Below are 14719 nucleotides of genomic sequence, written 5' to 3'. Positions count from 1 at the left end.
CAAAAATTTGAACCCTAATAAAAATTTTCTCCAAAAAGATTTTTAATCAAAGTATAGGAGAGAACATAGGGTTTTGCTTTCAAATAATTTATGCTCAAATAAAAATGAGAGACCTTTTCAAGCAAAAATATGTGAATAAAAATATGCTTAAGGTATTTTTAATCTACCCAAAGATTATCTCAAAAATATATTTCAAAATAAATATAGGAGAAACCTACGGTATTTGCTTAAAAGAAATATTTGCAATAAGGATTAGTGAGCCTTCGTAATCTTGCAATAAATGTGCAAGATTCACAAACTATATGAAGTTTACTCCCAAAAATATTTATCAAATAAAATATGTGGGAGAAACTATAATCTTACTCTCAAGAATGATTTTGAAAAATGTAAGCTAAGTGAGAGTAAAAATGATTTTGATATGGAAAAATGAATGCCCAAGGTGAATGCTCTCTTGAAATGATTTTCAAAATAAAAGGAGTATGAGAGAGTATGAAATATAAATCACAAAAATATTTGAGAGAAATATAATCTAAGCATTCGTTTTAAAATTGAGTAATGAGGGAGTATTTATAGACTTTGTGGAAAAATGACCGTTTGGGGACACAGAGGTCATTTTGAGTTTGTTTAATTAAATTTTAAACATGATTAGCGCAGTTAAAATAACTGAACCCAAGAGGTTTGGTTGACCATTGGCATCAGTGTCAACCGAACAAACATAGTGAATTTGAATTTTAATACTGGGTTTGGTTGGCTGAGGGAAGGATCGGCCTACTGGCGAAAGACGATTTTCCACCTTTTGTAGGTTCGGTTAACTGGCCTTAAGGCCGCTCTGCCGGTTCATGAGGTTTGGTTGACCAAGAGTATTTTTGAATTAATATGGCCTGTCAGCCGAAGAAGGTAACAAGTCAAATTTCAGAGGTCAATCGACTATAGAAGCTTAGATCAAAATAGGGTCGATCGATTGAACTAAGTCAAACATTTGACTTTCAAGCCTTATGTGTGGTCGGTCGACTGAAGTGATTATAACGCTATAGGGCCAATCGACCGAGGTTTTTTAATTAAGCCAAAAAATGCAACGTTGATTGACATTCGATCGACCGAAGTCTTTATAAAATTAATTTTTACCCTAAATAATTTTTTTGAAAATTTGTTGGTCCTCTATGTTTAGTCTATGGTCATTCTAAGTTTTTCATTCACATCATGCATGTCATGCATTATTACAAACCAAAACTCAAATAATAAATGCATTTATAATAAAAATAAATATCTTATTCCTTTGATAATGGAATATGTCAGACAGTATGATCTTTATGTCCCCTTAGGCTTCCATCAATCTTCTTTCATGTGTGTGTTTTGAATTATTAACCTGTTCAAGTACTAGACACACATATTAGTTTCAAGCGTTTTATAAGCATTAAAACATATATCATACTCAAAAAGTCAACATAGTATATGATGTGATGTACCTAAAACATATCTCAGGCAAATTGGAAAAATTTTTGTCAATTTATTATGTAAAATCAAGGTAATAAAATTTTTTTATTTGGTTCGACAAAGTAATTATTCCTTAAAATAAGATATAACATAGTTTAAATTTTAAAAATAAAGAGAATAGTTATTCCTTATATATTCCGAATTATTTCATTCAACATATAATAAAAAAGAAATATTGGACCCCCCCATAATAAAATTTAATAATAGTTATTTTTTTGTCCATATATTTGTATTATGAACTCATAAAAATTTTACATTATTATTTACTTTATATTAACAACATAATTTTTAATTATAATTAATATATTTTTTAAAGTTACTTATTCTACAAATCAAACGATCCTAACCTAAATTTTCTTAACTACGGCTAACCTAAGGTCATGTGTAGGGCGAATTAATGCAAAGGTATCACATGGCCACAACAATGAATGGTTTAGTCTTTGTTTCGTACTGCACGCGGAGGCTACTTCTCCCCACTCGGTCGGTCAAGCCGAACTATTACTTTGACTTTCTCATTCCAGTATTCCATCTTGTTGAATGTCCTCTTTGACCTTACCTTTGGATCTTTTGTTGGACTTTTTTTTTTCTTAAAAAAAATAATTATAAAAATTTAAAGTCAAACTTGACATCAAGCTTACTTTGAGGGGGGGTGGAATTATTATATTTTTATATTTTATTTAATATTATCGGGTGTCTTGGACTTACACATCAAACTAATCTCACACCTACGCCAGTCATGCTCTTGACCAACACGTAAGAGGTAAATCGCGAATGTGCGCTACAGGGTTCAAACCCATAGTTCACCTTTGTCAAAGATCATTTGACACAAATTCTTACCACTTGAGGCGATTTTTTATATTGATTTTATGTTTCAAAAGTGTAAAATTTAGAGATAATTTTAGATTTATGTGAATTTAAATAAAAATGTGATATAAAATTTTATTAAATTCATTTCAATTCACAAAAATTTAAAACTAAACTCTAAAAACGTGCTCCTAAATGCTATATGATGTTTAAGGAATGCATTTAAAATTGACGCCACGGGTAGAGGTGCTTAAATTTTGGTCCAGTTCAACTAATCAGATTAGCACTTTTAAGGCAAGATGGTGATTAAGTGTTTAAATAGATTTAGATTTGACAGCTAAAATTAAGAAAAAAAATTATTTTGGCTCTTGTGCTTTGCGTGAGTACTATACTTTTTACTTTGACTTTCTGCGCCATGCCCTTCTGGATTTCTTTTTTTCTTTTTTATAATTAGCTTCTTTGTTCTATATCCATGCATTCAAAAGCATGTGGACTATTCATTTATTATTTTATAACTTGAAGTTTCATTTTTGTAATTTGGGCATTTAAAAATAGTGAGGAGAAACATGCACGTACATCAAGGCAATGTTTGAATCGGAAATATAATATATATATATATATATATATATATATATATATATATATGTATGTATGTTAAAATCAAAGGAGGATAAAAGATAGTCTTTCATTGAATCATTAGGGTTTTACAAGAAATTAAAATAACTTATATAGTCTACAAGAATAAAAAGGAAAAATACTATTCTACACTAATATAATACAAATAATTATTATCACTAATATGCTTTCACGATGCGACTGCAAGAAGCATTGAGAGTTTGTCAACCAAAAAACGAAAACGCTGGACGTGTGAAACTTTGTAAAGAAGTCAGCAACCTGCATGGAGGAAAGAACAAAGGGTAAAGTAATAGTCCCTTACTGAAGGTGGTGTCTCGTGACATGACAATCAATTTCAATTTGTTTGGTCTGTTCATGAAATACAGAATTCCTTGCAATCTGGATAACACTCCATTTTGGAAATGTAAGACTTAACACTCGTACCCAGTACTAGGACTCAAGGGACTTAATTCTTAAACTCGAGATCACTCAGGATTCAAGGTCAAACTTTGTTACATTGGGTCTTTTAGAAAGGCCTTGATAAAAATTAGGGTGTCTACATCGCCAACAGCCAAGAACACAATCATCATTTCAACAAAGGATTTGATTATCTCCCAAAAAAAACCCAAGTTCTCACTAGCAATTTAGGATTACAATTGAGACTAACTACTCTACGGATCCAATTGGAGATCCAGGGTTGTCATAGGCCCTCAAAGAACCAAATCGGAACCAATCGAATCTATGTGGTAACACTTGAAACCTGAAGGTTGTCACAAGCTTTCTAAGAAACCGAATACGAACTAGACATGAAATTGAAAAAAAGTAGTAAACATAATCTAAATGGCACCTAACGACACTCTAGGTCTATCACTAACCAAAGATCGGGTCAAAGGGGAACCCTAATCAACATGTTTGAAGTTTATTTTTATACTCGAAAGGGTTTGCAATCAATTGATTTCAAATTAGGAAAGTTTTGGTAGAAATCTCACGAAGAAGATTGTTGGGCTCGATAACTGGCAACCTGGTCGTACCTTGGTCAGTCAAACTTGTGTTCATTTGACCTGGTTGTGCCTTCAAGGTTCTTGATCGCGCCTTGGTCAAGACTCTTGGGAAAAATCTTCAGTCAAACTTGTGTTCATTCAACCTGGTCGCGTCTTCAAGGTTCTTGGTCGTGCCCTTAGTTGAGGGCCTCAGTAATTTAGCTTCAGTCAGCACTTTGGAGTCTTCATTTTGTGACCAGGTTGCCCTTCATGACTGCTGGTTGCACCACATGGTTGAACAAGATTGTGTTTGCTTTGGTAGACAGAGACCTTGGAAACTTGATTGAGCACTTGGTTGAGCCTTATGCTTCCCAATTACTTCCTTGGCTTCTTACATAACTTAACTTCTCAGTTTAAGTTCCAATTTCCTAAAACATGAACAAACTATGCATAACTTCAAACTATGATAATAAAGCATAAATACAAGGGAAATGAGAACAAAACATAGGTAAATGGGGGCCTAAAATAATACATTTTAGGAACACATCACGTTGGTCACAACACAATTTATAGACTTCACTCCTAAAGCCAAGTGACAAATCTTGGCCGAGTGGCCCACTTTGTCACATAGCTGACAAATAATTCGGGGCTTACCAGATTGCTCCCTGCGATTATAACGACTAGAGTTGGGATGATGCTGAACATAGGAACTAGGGCTGGAACTTTGGTTGTGGTTGAATGTCGAAGCGGTGGTACAGTGTTGAGTGGTGTTCGTAGTGGCAACCAAAATAGAATTGGAAGCATTAACAAGGTGCAAGTAACTTTCATGGCCAACCAGCATGTCATAAAGCTCCTCAAATTTAATAGAAGTCTCGCGTGCCCGAATAGGCGCTGCAATCTCACGAAATTTAGGACTAAGACCATTAAGGACATATAGAGTAATATCATCCGCTGATATAGGAGAGTCAATAAACATCAACTAATGCCTTGATGGCATAGAGATACTCCGAGACCGAGCGGGACTCTCGTTAAATGAGAGTAAACTCCTCCTTAAGTTGCATAACACAAGTGCGTGCAACGATTGGCATACAATCGTTGCAACTTGGACCAAGCATCATGAGTAGTGGTTGAAGTGGCAATGAGCAATATAAATAATTTGAAAAGAGATGCAAGGATGGCGTGAAGGATCAGTTTATCTTGCCGGAGCCAATGCCAGAAAGCCGGATTAAAGACACTTGCAGAAGATGAACCGGCAGAGGAGGTGCTGGTAGAAAGGGTTCGTGATGGACATATGGTGGTACCATCATGATAGCCTTGGAGGTCATAGCCAATGAGCAATGATGTCAGTTGGGCGTGCCAAGAAGGGAAGTTGGAAGGGGTCAGTTTCAAAGGAAGTTGGGAGCCGGCATTTATGGCAATAAGAGGAGAGTTGCCACTGCCAAGAAGCTCGAGAGTGTTGATAATAACGAACTTAGAGGAAACGGCCATTAGGAAAAAAAAAAAAAGCTCGTTAGAGAAAAAGCTCTAATACCATATAGAAAATGCAGAACACTTTTATTGATGTAGAGATGTCCTATATATAGGACTTGTACAAGATATAGTTGTTACAAATTCAAAAGTACTTAAATACCAAATCAAGAAGATCTTGGACTATCAAATGTAAACAAATATTCAAGTAATACAATTGAAGAATCCCAAATGCTAGCAGACTATCGAATATCATCCAATCTTCAACTATTAGGATTCTTGGCAATTCAGCAACCAGCGTAACCATCGACGGTTAGATAAAACAGTCAACGATTTTCTCGTGGTAAACATTTTGTCTAAAACTGTCGAAGGAACCGTAAGGGTATAGAGAAACCGTCGATAATTTTCTAAGAAAGTATACAATTTCCTTTATAATCCATTCCTTAGAATGCACACACCCGAAAGAACTCAAAAGCAATAAGACAATATGATATGATCAATTCCAAATTTTCCTAAAATACAACTCTTTGTCTAACACCCAAGAACACTCAAATTCCCTCTGTATTTCTCCTCCTTAACCCCATCTAGATGTGTAGAAAAATGCCCTTGCATAGTCTATTTAGAGACCACGCAAAAATAGAGGGAAATGATACAAATTTGAATCCAAAAATTTAAATTTCAAACCAAATTAATCATCAACTAACCAACTAGCAATGTCCTTCATAATTGTCCAACATGTGGTAATAATTAGGACATTTGACACACTTAGATCAATCGACAAATCAAATTAAATTAACCCAAAATTTCAAATTCTACCGAGTTGGTCAACCACCTCAAGAGGGCTAGTTGATCACTAACGGTGGCATCAAAATTCCTTTGTAGAAGCACGAGGAAACAAGAAAGAAAAAGGGGGCAAGTCAACTGCTTATAATATACTTCTTCACCTCTTTGCTATTTATCTTAGTTTTTTTTCCCATATATTTAGTTGGGTTATGAAATTATTTGTGTAAAAATGACTATAAAAAACAACAAAGTGTGAAAAAAAATGGGTAAATTAACTCCTTCATATTTTCTTTTTCTTTAGGAAAAAGAATTCAAGTTCCAAACAAGGCATAAAAGAACCTTCACATCTATGTGTGTGTGTATGTGTTTGTAATCTTCATTCTAGGGCTCTCCTTTGGGCTTCAAATTGATTTTAATTTTTTTTACAACAACAATCTGCTGGTTTTTAATTTGGTTCTTTAATTATACATGTCTTTGCTTGTTTTTAGTACACCACGAAAACACTTTTTCTATGCTTTCTTTGTATTCGTTACTTTCCCTCTCTTGAGGTCTACCTTTTATTCTCTAGTTAGCTATGTTGTTGTCATAGTTTTCTTGGTTAAAGTATACAACTTATCAATGAAGTTATCACCTCAAATCTTAGAGACCAAATGTAAGAAACCTATGGCATCTTAGGGGTAACAACAATCCTTTTTTGTTTATTTCTTCACTAAGGATGTAAAAAAGTTTTAAAAGCACAATTTGTTTTTTAACAAAATTTTGAAGAACATGGCAAAAGTAATTTAATTTTTTGAAAATATTGGTCCAAGTCATCTTCTAGATGTCACACATGGCAAAGTGAGGTTAGGGGACTTAAAACAGGCAACCGAAGATTTGAAGAACAACCATTTTTTCTATTCTGCACCAATCATAATGAAATCTATAGATGTACAAAGTGAAGCATGTATATCCCTTTTTCAACACCAAACAAGGATCACCTCCGCACTAGTGTAAGCAAAGTGATTGTCTAAGCTTTCTTGGACATTAGAGGACATATATAGTCCTAGTGAAAGATGTTAATTACTAAAAATGAAACAATCATACACGTACAAAAAAAATGTCATGTACAAATTATCGAGATCTCATTTTGAACAAACTTTAAGTACTATGTCTCACAAAAGATAATTGATTGATCATAAATTACCTTATATTCAAAAAGAAGAGTCATAAATGGTTATGCACGTCTTCAAACCTATCAAATATTTTGTTGACTTTTTTAGTCTTATCTCGTTGTGATTATGACAAATATAAAGTATCTTACTTGTGCCTTGAGTTTGTAAACAGGACCATACTTTGCACGCAAGGGTAAAGACACAGTGGAGGCCATAAAGAACTCAATGCTCACATCATGTGGTGGCGTTTAGAGAAGCAAAGGAAATGAATACCAAATAATTTTGAATTGTATTTGTTGTTTAATTCATTTGGGTCTGTAATAATTATGGTCTGTAATAATTAATGCATCACATGCATGATAAGTTGAATAAGCTCAAGAGACCATAGATTGCCCATAGGAACCAATACCCCTAAGATAAAATGCCACAACTTATTCACATAGGGTTGAAAAAGTTCAAGGACCAAAATGGATTTGACAAAGACTTGATTAACCTTAGGTTCCCAAGCATTTCATGAAAAATCCCTTATAAACTCAAAAGTAATACCTATGTAAACAAAGGTGTCTTTCTAATCAAAATTAGGGCCAAAATTGTGTCTTTGAATAGAACCCAGTCGATTGAACTCGCCAAGTTATATTCGACTTGGTCGACCAAACCTTTGTTGACCGAAATGAACGTACTGTCTTTGATTGACCAAACTGAAACGTATTTGACACCCCCAACAACCTACTCGATCGAATAGGTAGTTCATTTTAGCTTGATTCGATCGAACCTTATGAGCGGTCAACTAAACCCAAGCCATGGTTGACCAAACCCAAGAAGGGGTTTAAAATTGCCTACAAAAGATCGACCAAAACCTCAGTTCAAATGTGCCATGGTCGACCGAACTTAGTAATATGGTTGATCGAACCTCAAATATGGTCGACTGAATCTCTCGAGTTGGTGAGATTTTTACTGAGGTTAAAATGAGTTATTTTTAATTAAATATATTTAAACATTTTCAAAAATACCCATTGAGTCCCAAACGGTTATAATTTTTGGAGTGTTTATATATGCTCCTTCATTTTTCATGATTAGTACCAAATTAGCAAACATCATTAGTAAAAATTCTCTGAAATTTTGAAAACTCATTTTTCCCATACAAGCTTAAAAATCCTACTCCTACACATTCATCTTGCAAAATCACCTCGGTAGAGTATCTTGAAATCATCCATAAGCTTACACTCTCATACTCTCTCATTGTTGTTTGATATTGATTTTACTGAGAGTAAGCTTGAGTTTTCTCTTGTGATTTAATTCATAAGTCTTCTTTGGAAAAACTCTCGAGGGCATGTGAGTTTTGCATTCTTGTTAGAAGATTCAAAGGCTTGTATTGTACTATTGTGAAAAATATTTTTAACAAGCTAAATCCAAATATTTCTTATACTTATTTGAAAAATTATTTTTGAGATATTTGCTTGTGTTCTTGAGATCTTTGGGTTTGTAACTTGTGATTGGTACATACATACATATCTTGACTCAAAGATTCATTCATAGCATACTCTCACATATTACTAGATATATTGACATTATCTTGAGAGTAGGGTATATTAAACTTCATTGAACTTATAATTCCTGTCATATTGAAGTGCATTGATTATATTGGGACATACTTGCTTATTGGAGAAGTATTGATATTATACACAAAATTTATATTGTTTATCTATTGTATTCCAGGCATGAGTTGAGGGGGTATTGATCTAACCCGTAAGGATTGATTGTAAAGGTTGGGGTCAGTACCTTGTTAATCTGATCTGGGGTTTCCCTTACCCAGCAAAGAAAGGGGTGTTGGATTAGGTGTCGCTCCACCCGTAAGTGAGCAAAGGTAGTGAATCCTCTTGCTTGTGAGCTTGAGGCGGGGATGTAGGAGTGTTGGTCGAACCCCGATATCATATTGTATGTCATTCTATTTTTCCCTTATGCTCTTTATATTTCCCCACTTTGATACATGCACATGTTTGTTTAATTATTTATTGTCTTGATTGTTCTTCATACATGCTTTGAATATTGTGTCTATTGGAATTTGTTTAGAAAGACCTTAGGTTGTAATATACTGCTTGTGACTCGAATTAAACGTAGAAAAATTTTAAAATTTCAATTCACCTCGCTCTTGTGAATACACCAATTTTAACATATTTTTCTTCTTATTCGATCATAAGCACTTATCTTATGCTACATATGTGACCTATGCTATGTTACTTCCATAGCGGGTAATGCTACAACCACATATGTCCAAGTTTCATTGATCAGAAGCCTAACTAATGAGTATATAATTAGGAAGGGAGGATCAATATGCTTATTTTGAATAATATAGTTAATGGAAAGTGGGATTTGGTTCACAGGTATTGCTACTATTATGATAGTGAAATTAATAGTAATTCACTATGGACTCCAAGGAGAAATATGTTTGATTCATGAAATAGTTGTTCTTAGAAAAAAGATGAAATACAAGGAAGAATTTGTAAATAAAGCTAATAGTTATTTCTCATTTTTTTTTCTAGTTACTCCATTAATTCAATATGAAATAAAAAAGGAATCAATATTTTCGTGATAAATTTGAGAATAATTATTTTTTATTTATTATATATCATGGATTAATAAAATGTTTTAGATTTTCTTTTCTTAATAACGTATTTTTTTATATGAACTATTAAATAATTTTATTATAACTAGGTATACTATTATTTGTAGACAAAAGTAACCTCTGGTTACAAATGTGGGACCTATCTTTTCGGAGCTCTCTCTCTCTCTCTCTCTCTCTCTCTCTCTCTCTCTCTCTCTCTCTCACAAATTATTAGATACATTATCACTTGTCATGCTAATTGGTACACACTGAGAGCAATACAATTTCACTATCTGTATAAATTATTAAGTAAAAAAAATTTGAAACTTCATAATTCAATTAAAATACATAAACATCATAAAGAGAAATTATTAAATACACTAGGTGATGCACTATATTTAATATAATTTCTCTGTGTGCATGTATTTTACTAAATTATATTTAATATATTCTTTATGGTGAAATTTTATTGAACTCGACGTACCAATCAACATAGTGTAGGTATTTTATTAAATTAGAAATTTTTTTCATACAGTAAAATTATGTTTGATGTAGTGCATAAATTCGATCCATCTAATACTTTCTCCATTGTGAAATTTTATTCGTCTTAATATACCAATCAACATGGTAGGTGTTACTCTTGATATACCTAATATTATTTTTCTCTCTCTCTCTCTCTCTCTCTCTCTCTCTCTCTCTCTCTCTCACACACACACACACACAGAGGCATTGAAGTATGGAGTTAGCAACAGCAAGCACACACGGCAATGCATAAATCCAAAGGATTCACACTCAGCAACCACCTCCCGCCAACTGCGCCGCCGCTGGGAACCGACAAATCCTCCCCCAATAAATTAAACAAACAGCTGCTCTCCGCTAGCTCGGCCATTACATTTCAACACCCTAACCCCCCAACCCCCACCCCCATCTTATATGTCAACGGTCAGAACCGAAGGCTACCTTCTCCTCTATATATATTTATCCTACCAGTCTCCTTGAGCCTATCCTCCCCTCCATATATATCCTACTAATCTCCTTCAGCCATCCATACATATATCCATCCAATCTCTCTCTCCCTCATCAATTGCCAAAAAAAAGGGGAAAAGAAAAAGAAGTCCTGTACATCTCTCCATCGCTTCTCTCTCTCTCTCTCTCTCTCTCTCTCTCTCTCTCTCTCAACCACTAAATATATAGCACTTTTTTTCCTTCTTCTTCTTCTTCTTGGCTCGCTGCGCTTTGGTCTTGTCCAAGAAGTAAATCATGAGCCCTGCAAAATTCCGCGACCATCATGGCCATGCAAGCAAGGAAACAATCAACGGCCCACGTCCATCCCCATTGAAGATCAACAATGGCTCCCGTTTCACACACAAGACCTCCTACTCCTCTTCCTCCTCAGTTTCATCAGCCTTGTCTTCCGTGGCCGAAGCCGCCTCCGATGCCCCGGCGGCGGCCGGCCACAAGCATCGGAACCCAGTCATCATCTACACCCATTCCCCCAAGATCATCCACACGCAGGCTCGCGATTTCATGGCCTTGGTGCAGAGGCTCACCGGCCCGTCCCGCTCCGAACGCAAGACTAAAACTACAGCCCAAAACAATGCCCTCCAAGCGCTGGCGCCGACGCCAGAACAGAAGATTGCTGCCGGAATACCTGTCGATGAGAACGAGTCGTCGTCGGTTCTTACAGACGAGAGCAGCGGTGGCATCGTCGGTGACGCGGCTCAGGTGACCTCGCCGTCGTCTGCTTCTCTGATCTTCAACCTGCCGGCGAACCCGTTCATCGCGGACATGCCTCTGTTCACGCCGACCTCGCCGGAGTTCTTCCGTTCGTCTCAGCCGCTTTATAGATATTCCGATCCGGTGATGCCGCCGGCGAGCATGAGTAGCTCTATGGCGACGCCGGTTTGGGAGATTATGAAGGGATTCCCGGAATGTTGACATGCAGTGACTAATTAGATGGTCATTTTTCTTTTTTTGCAAATGAAATGATGGCGATAACTAATCCTTTCTAGATTGAAAATATAGTTCGGCCGCCCTCAACTTAAATTTTTTGTTTATATTTCAAATTTTAATTTACCATGTTTATGACCAGAGAGATTGATCAAGTTCAGATACCCAGCTAGGTACACAAACAGCGGCAAATTAAATGTGAATTATAGGATTTATATTTAAATGATTCTTTGGGACCATCCAAGGAAGATGGATCTCTCTCAGGTCGGGATAATGGTATAGTATTTCAATTCTTCGGTGGCCGACTTCTGATTTTTATGTTTGATTATTAAAATCTCTCTCTCTCTCTCTCTCTCTCTCCCAACATTTGTTTTTGCTATTTGTTAATACACTGAACTTTGGGATGGAGAATGCCATGTTGGGGTTTTTGTTTTTAATAAAATAATTTCAAGCTTAACGTGATTCAAGTTGAAGAGGCTTTTTTTTTTTTTTAATAGAATATAGTTAGTATGTAAAACCACCGAGGCAAACGTTTCCATTGATATATATTGGTTACATGGATGTACGAGGTAACAAATAAATAAATAAATGAAAGGAAACAATTACACAATATTAGCAAATATAATCTCCTATAATCTAGGGCCAGCTATGACTATTATGAAGGATGTTGAGAATCCGATGATGACTTCAGGGAGAAGGATTTCCAGTTATATTCTCAACACCCGCCCTGCAAGCCGAGTGTGGGATGAGGGCACACGCGAAGTTTGGACCTAAAAAGAGAAAAGAGAGGCCAAGAGACACTCTTGGTGAAAATGTCGGCAACTTGAAGATTGGAGGTAACATGTTGGGTCTGAAGCTTCCCAGAAACAATAAGCTCGTGAATAAAATGGTAATCAAAACCGACGTGCTTGGTGCGCTTGTGCGAGATAGGATTGGAGCTGAGAAAGATAGCACTTTTTTTGTCGTAGAGTAAAAGAGAATGATGGGAAAGAGGGACCTTGAGATCACGCAAGAGATGAGTTAACCAAATAACTTTGGCAACAGTAAGTGTAAGAGCGCGATATTCTGACTCATAGCTGGAGCGTGACATAGTCGGTTGCTTTTTGACACTTCGGGAGAGAAGATTTTTAGCAAGGTGGATAGAGTAACAGGAAGCAGAGCGACGAGTGTCAGGGCAACCCACCCAAACGGCATCAGAGAATGCCATAAGACTAGATGAGGAAGATTGTGTGAAGACCAAACCAAATTCAATAGTGCCCTTGACATAGTAGAGGATTCGCTTAACGACCTAAAAGTGAGTAGCAGTAGGAGCATCTAAGAATTGACTGACAAAGTTTACAGCATGAGCAAAGTTGGGTCTTGTAGGAACACATGCATCGGGGAAGCATAGTGATGCAAAGAATAAGAAAGGAGGCTACAGGAAGAAAATCGTCAATGGTTTGCTCTTAGTATCAAATTGTCGACAGTTTCAGTCATCTATAGGATTCAGCTCTCGATATCTTTTTGACAATGGTTTTCCTAAAACTGTTGACGATTTTGTTCGGTGCATGTTACGGATTTTGATTCGAGAGATCAGTAAATTGGGAGATTTCGGAGGATTTTTCTTCGAGGATTGCTACATGAGTGTTTTAGATGTAGTTTAAGTCTTTTGTATGTATAGGGTTAGTATTTAAACTATATTTTGTAACCCTTGATGTAAGTTTGACAAGCTTCACATAAGATATTGAAAATCAGCCGTTTGCTCACGTGGATGTAGGCAAATTACCAAATCACGTAATTTCTTGTCTCGTGTATTCTTATTGCTTGATTTTATTCTCTTTGTGGTTGATTGTTCATTTCCGTATGTTCACTATTGAGTGCTTGAATTACCCGTTCCATATTGTTCAAGTTGTGAAGTTTTCGTTGTGCATTCGTATCAATAATTGGTATTAGAGCTATTGGTTACAATGGCTGAGATTTTTTATTCAAAGTTTGAGATTGGTAAGTTTAATGGAACAAGAAATTTCAGAATTTGGTAGAGGAGGGTTAAGGACGTGTTGGTGCAGCAAGGATGGTGAGGGCACTATACGGAAAAAAGCCAGAAGGCATGGACGACACGAGTTTAGAAGGAGTTGGAAGCGAAGGCTGTGTCTACTATCAAGCTTTTTCTAGCTAATGATGTGATGTATCTTGTCATGGATGAAGAATCACCAGCAGTAGTTTGTATAAAACTAGAGATCCGGTATATGTGATGGTGGAGGGTTTGGATCTGAATCAACACATCAACATATTTAATCAGATCATTAGCGATCTGAAGTGGGTTGGTGTGAAGTTCGAGGATGAAGAAAAGGCGTTGATGCTACTAAATTCCTTATCGACATCTCCTACATATGAGAATTTGGTTATGACTTTGACATGGGGGAAAGAAACCTAGCCTGGAGTTGGAGGATATTACAAGTGCATTGTTGGGGTTCTATCAAAGGAACAAAGCCAATGATGAGAGTTCACAAGGTGAAGTCCTTGTGGCAAAGGGTAATCAGGATCGTGGGAGAGGCAAGTTCTGGAGTGGATCGAGTAATAATAAAACTCAATCGTAGCCTAGGAGAAGGAAAGACGTTTTAGGTGCAGGAAAATAGGGCACATAAAAATGGAGTGTTCAGAGTGGAAGAAGGGGAATGCAGACACTCAAGATGGCCCGTCAAAATCTAAAAATGTAGAAAAATAAAGAGACTCAAGGAGCAGTGATTGTGATATGCTTTCTATTTCATCAAGTTCAAAACACCTCACGGATTCTCCTAGACTCAAGATGTTCTTTTCACATGACGCCCAACAAAGCCTATTTCACCACTTATAGATTGGTGAGTTCTGGTTCCATTCTAATGGGAAACGATGCA

The 14719-nt window shown here is 36.0% G+C and overlaps 2 protein-coding genes across 2 annotated transcripts; one reads left to right on the top strand and one right to left on the bottom strand.

The window, feature by feature from the left end:
- Positions 1-3579: 3579 nt before the first annotated feature.
- LOC131153718 (uncharacterized) lies at positions 3580-5381 on the bottom strand. The gene is made up of 3 exons (XM_058106166.1): positions 4984-5381; positions 4548-4807; positions 3580-3713 (listed from the first exon to the last, which is right to left on the bottom strand). The coding sequence occupies exons 1-3, from the start codon at positions 5379-5381 to the stop codon at positions 3580-3582; spliced, it is 792 nt and encodes a 263-aa protein (XP_057962149.1).
- Positions 5382-10785: 5404 nt separating this feature from the next.
- On the top strand, positions 10786-12180 carry LOC131154166 (VQ motif-containing protein 8, chloroplastic-like). The gene has a single exon (XM_058106744.1). It carries the CDS (start codon positions 11157-11159, stop codon positions 11832-11834), a length of 678 nt encoding a protein of 225 aa, XP_057962727.1. The 5' UTR covers positions 10786-11156; the 3' UTR covers positions 11835-12180.
- The last annotated feature ends 2539 nt before the right edge of the window (positions 12181-14719 follow it).

Source organism: Malania oleifera, chromosome 4 (genome assembly GCF_029873635.1).
Source record: "Malania oleifera isolate guangnan ecotype guangnan chromosome 4, ASM2987363v1, whole genome shotgun sequence".
NCBI lineage: Eukaryota > Viridiplantae > Streptophyta > Magnoliopsida > Santalales > Ximeniaceae > Malania > Malania oleifera.
This window is presented reverse-complemented; position numbering and strand designations above follow the sequence as displayed.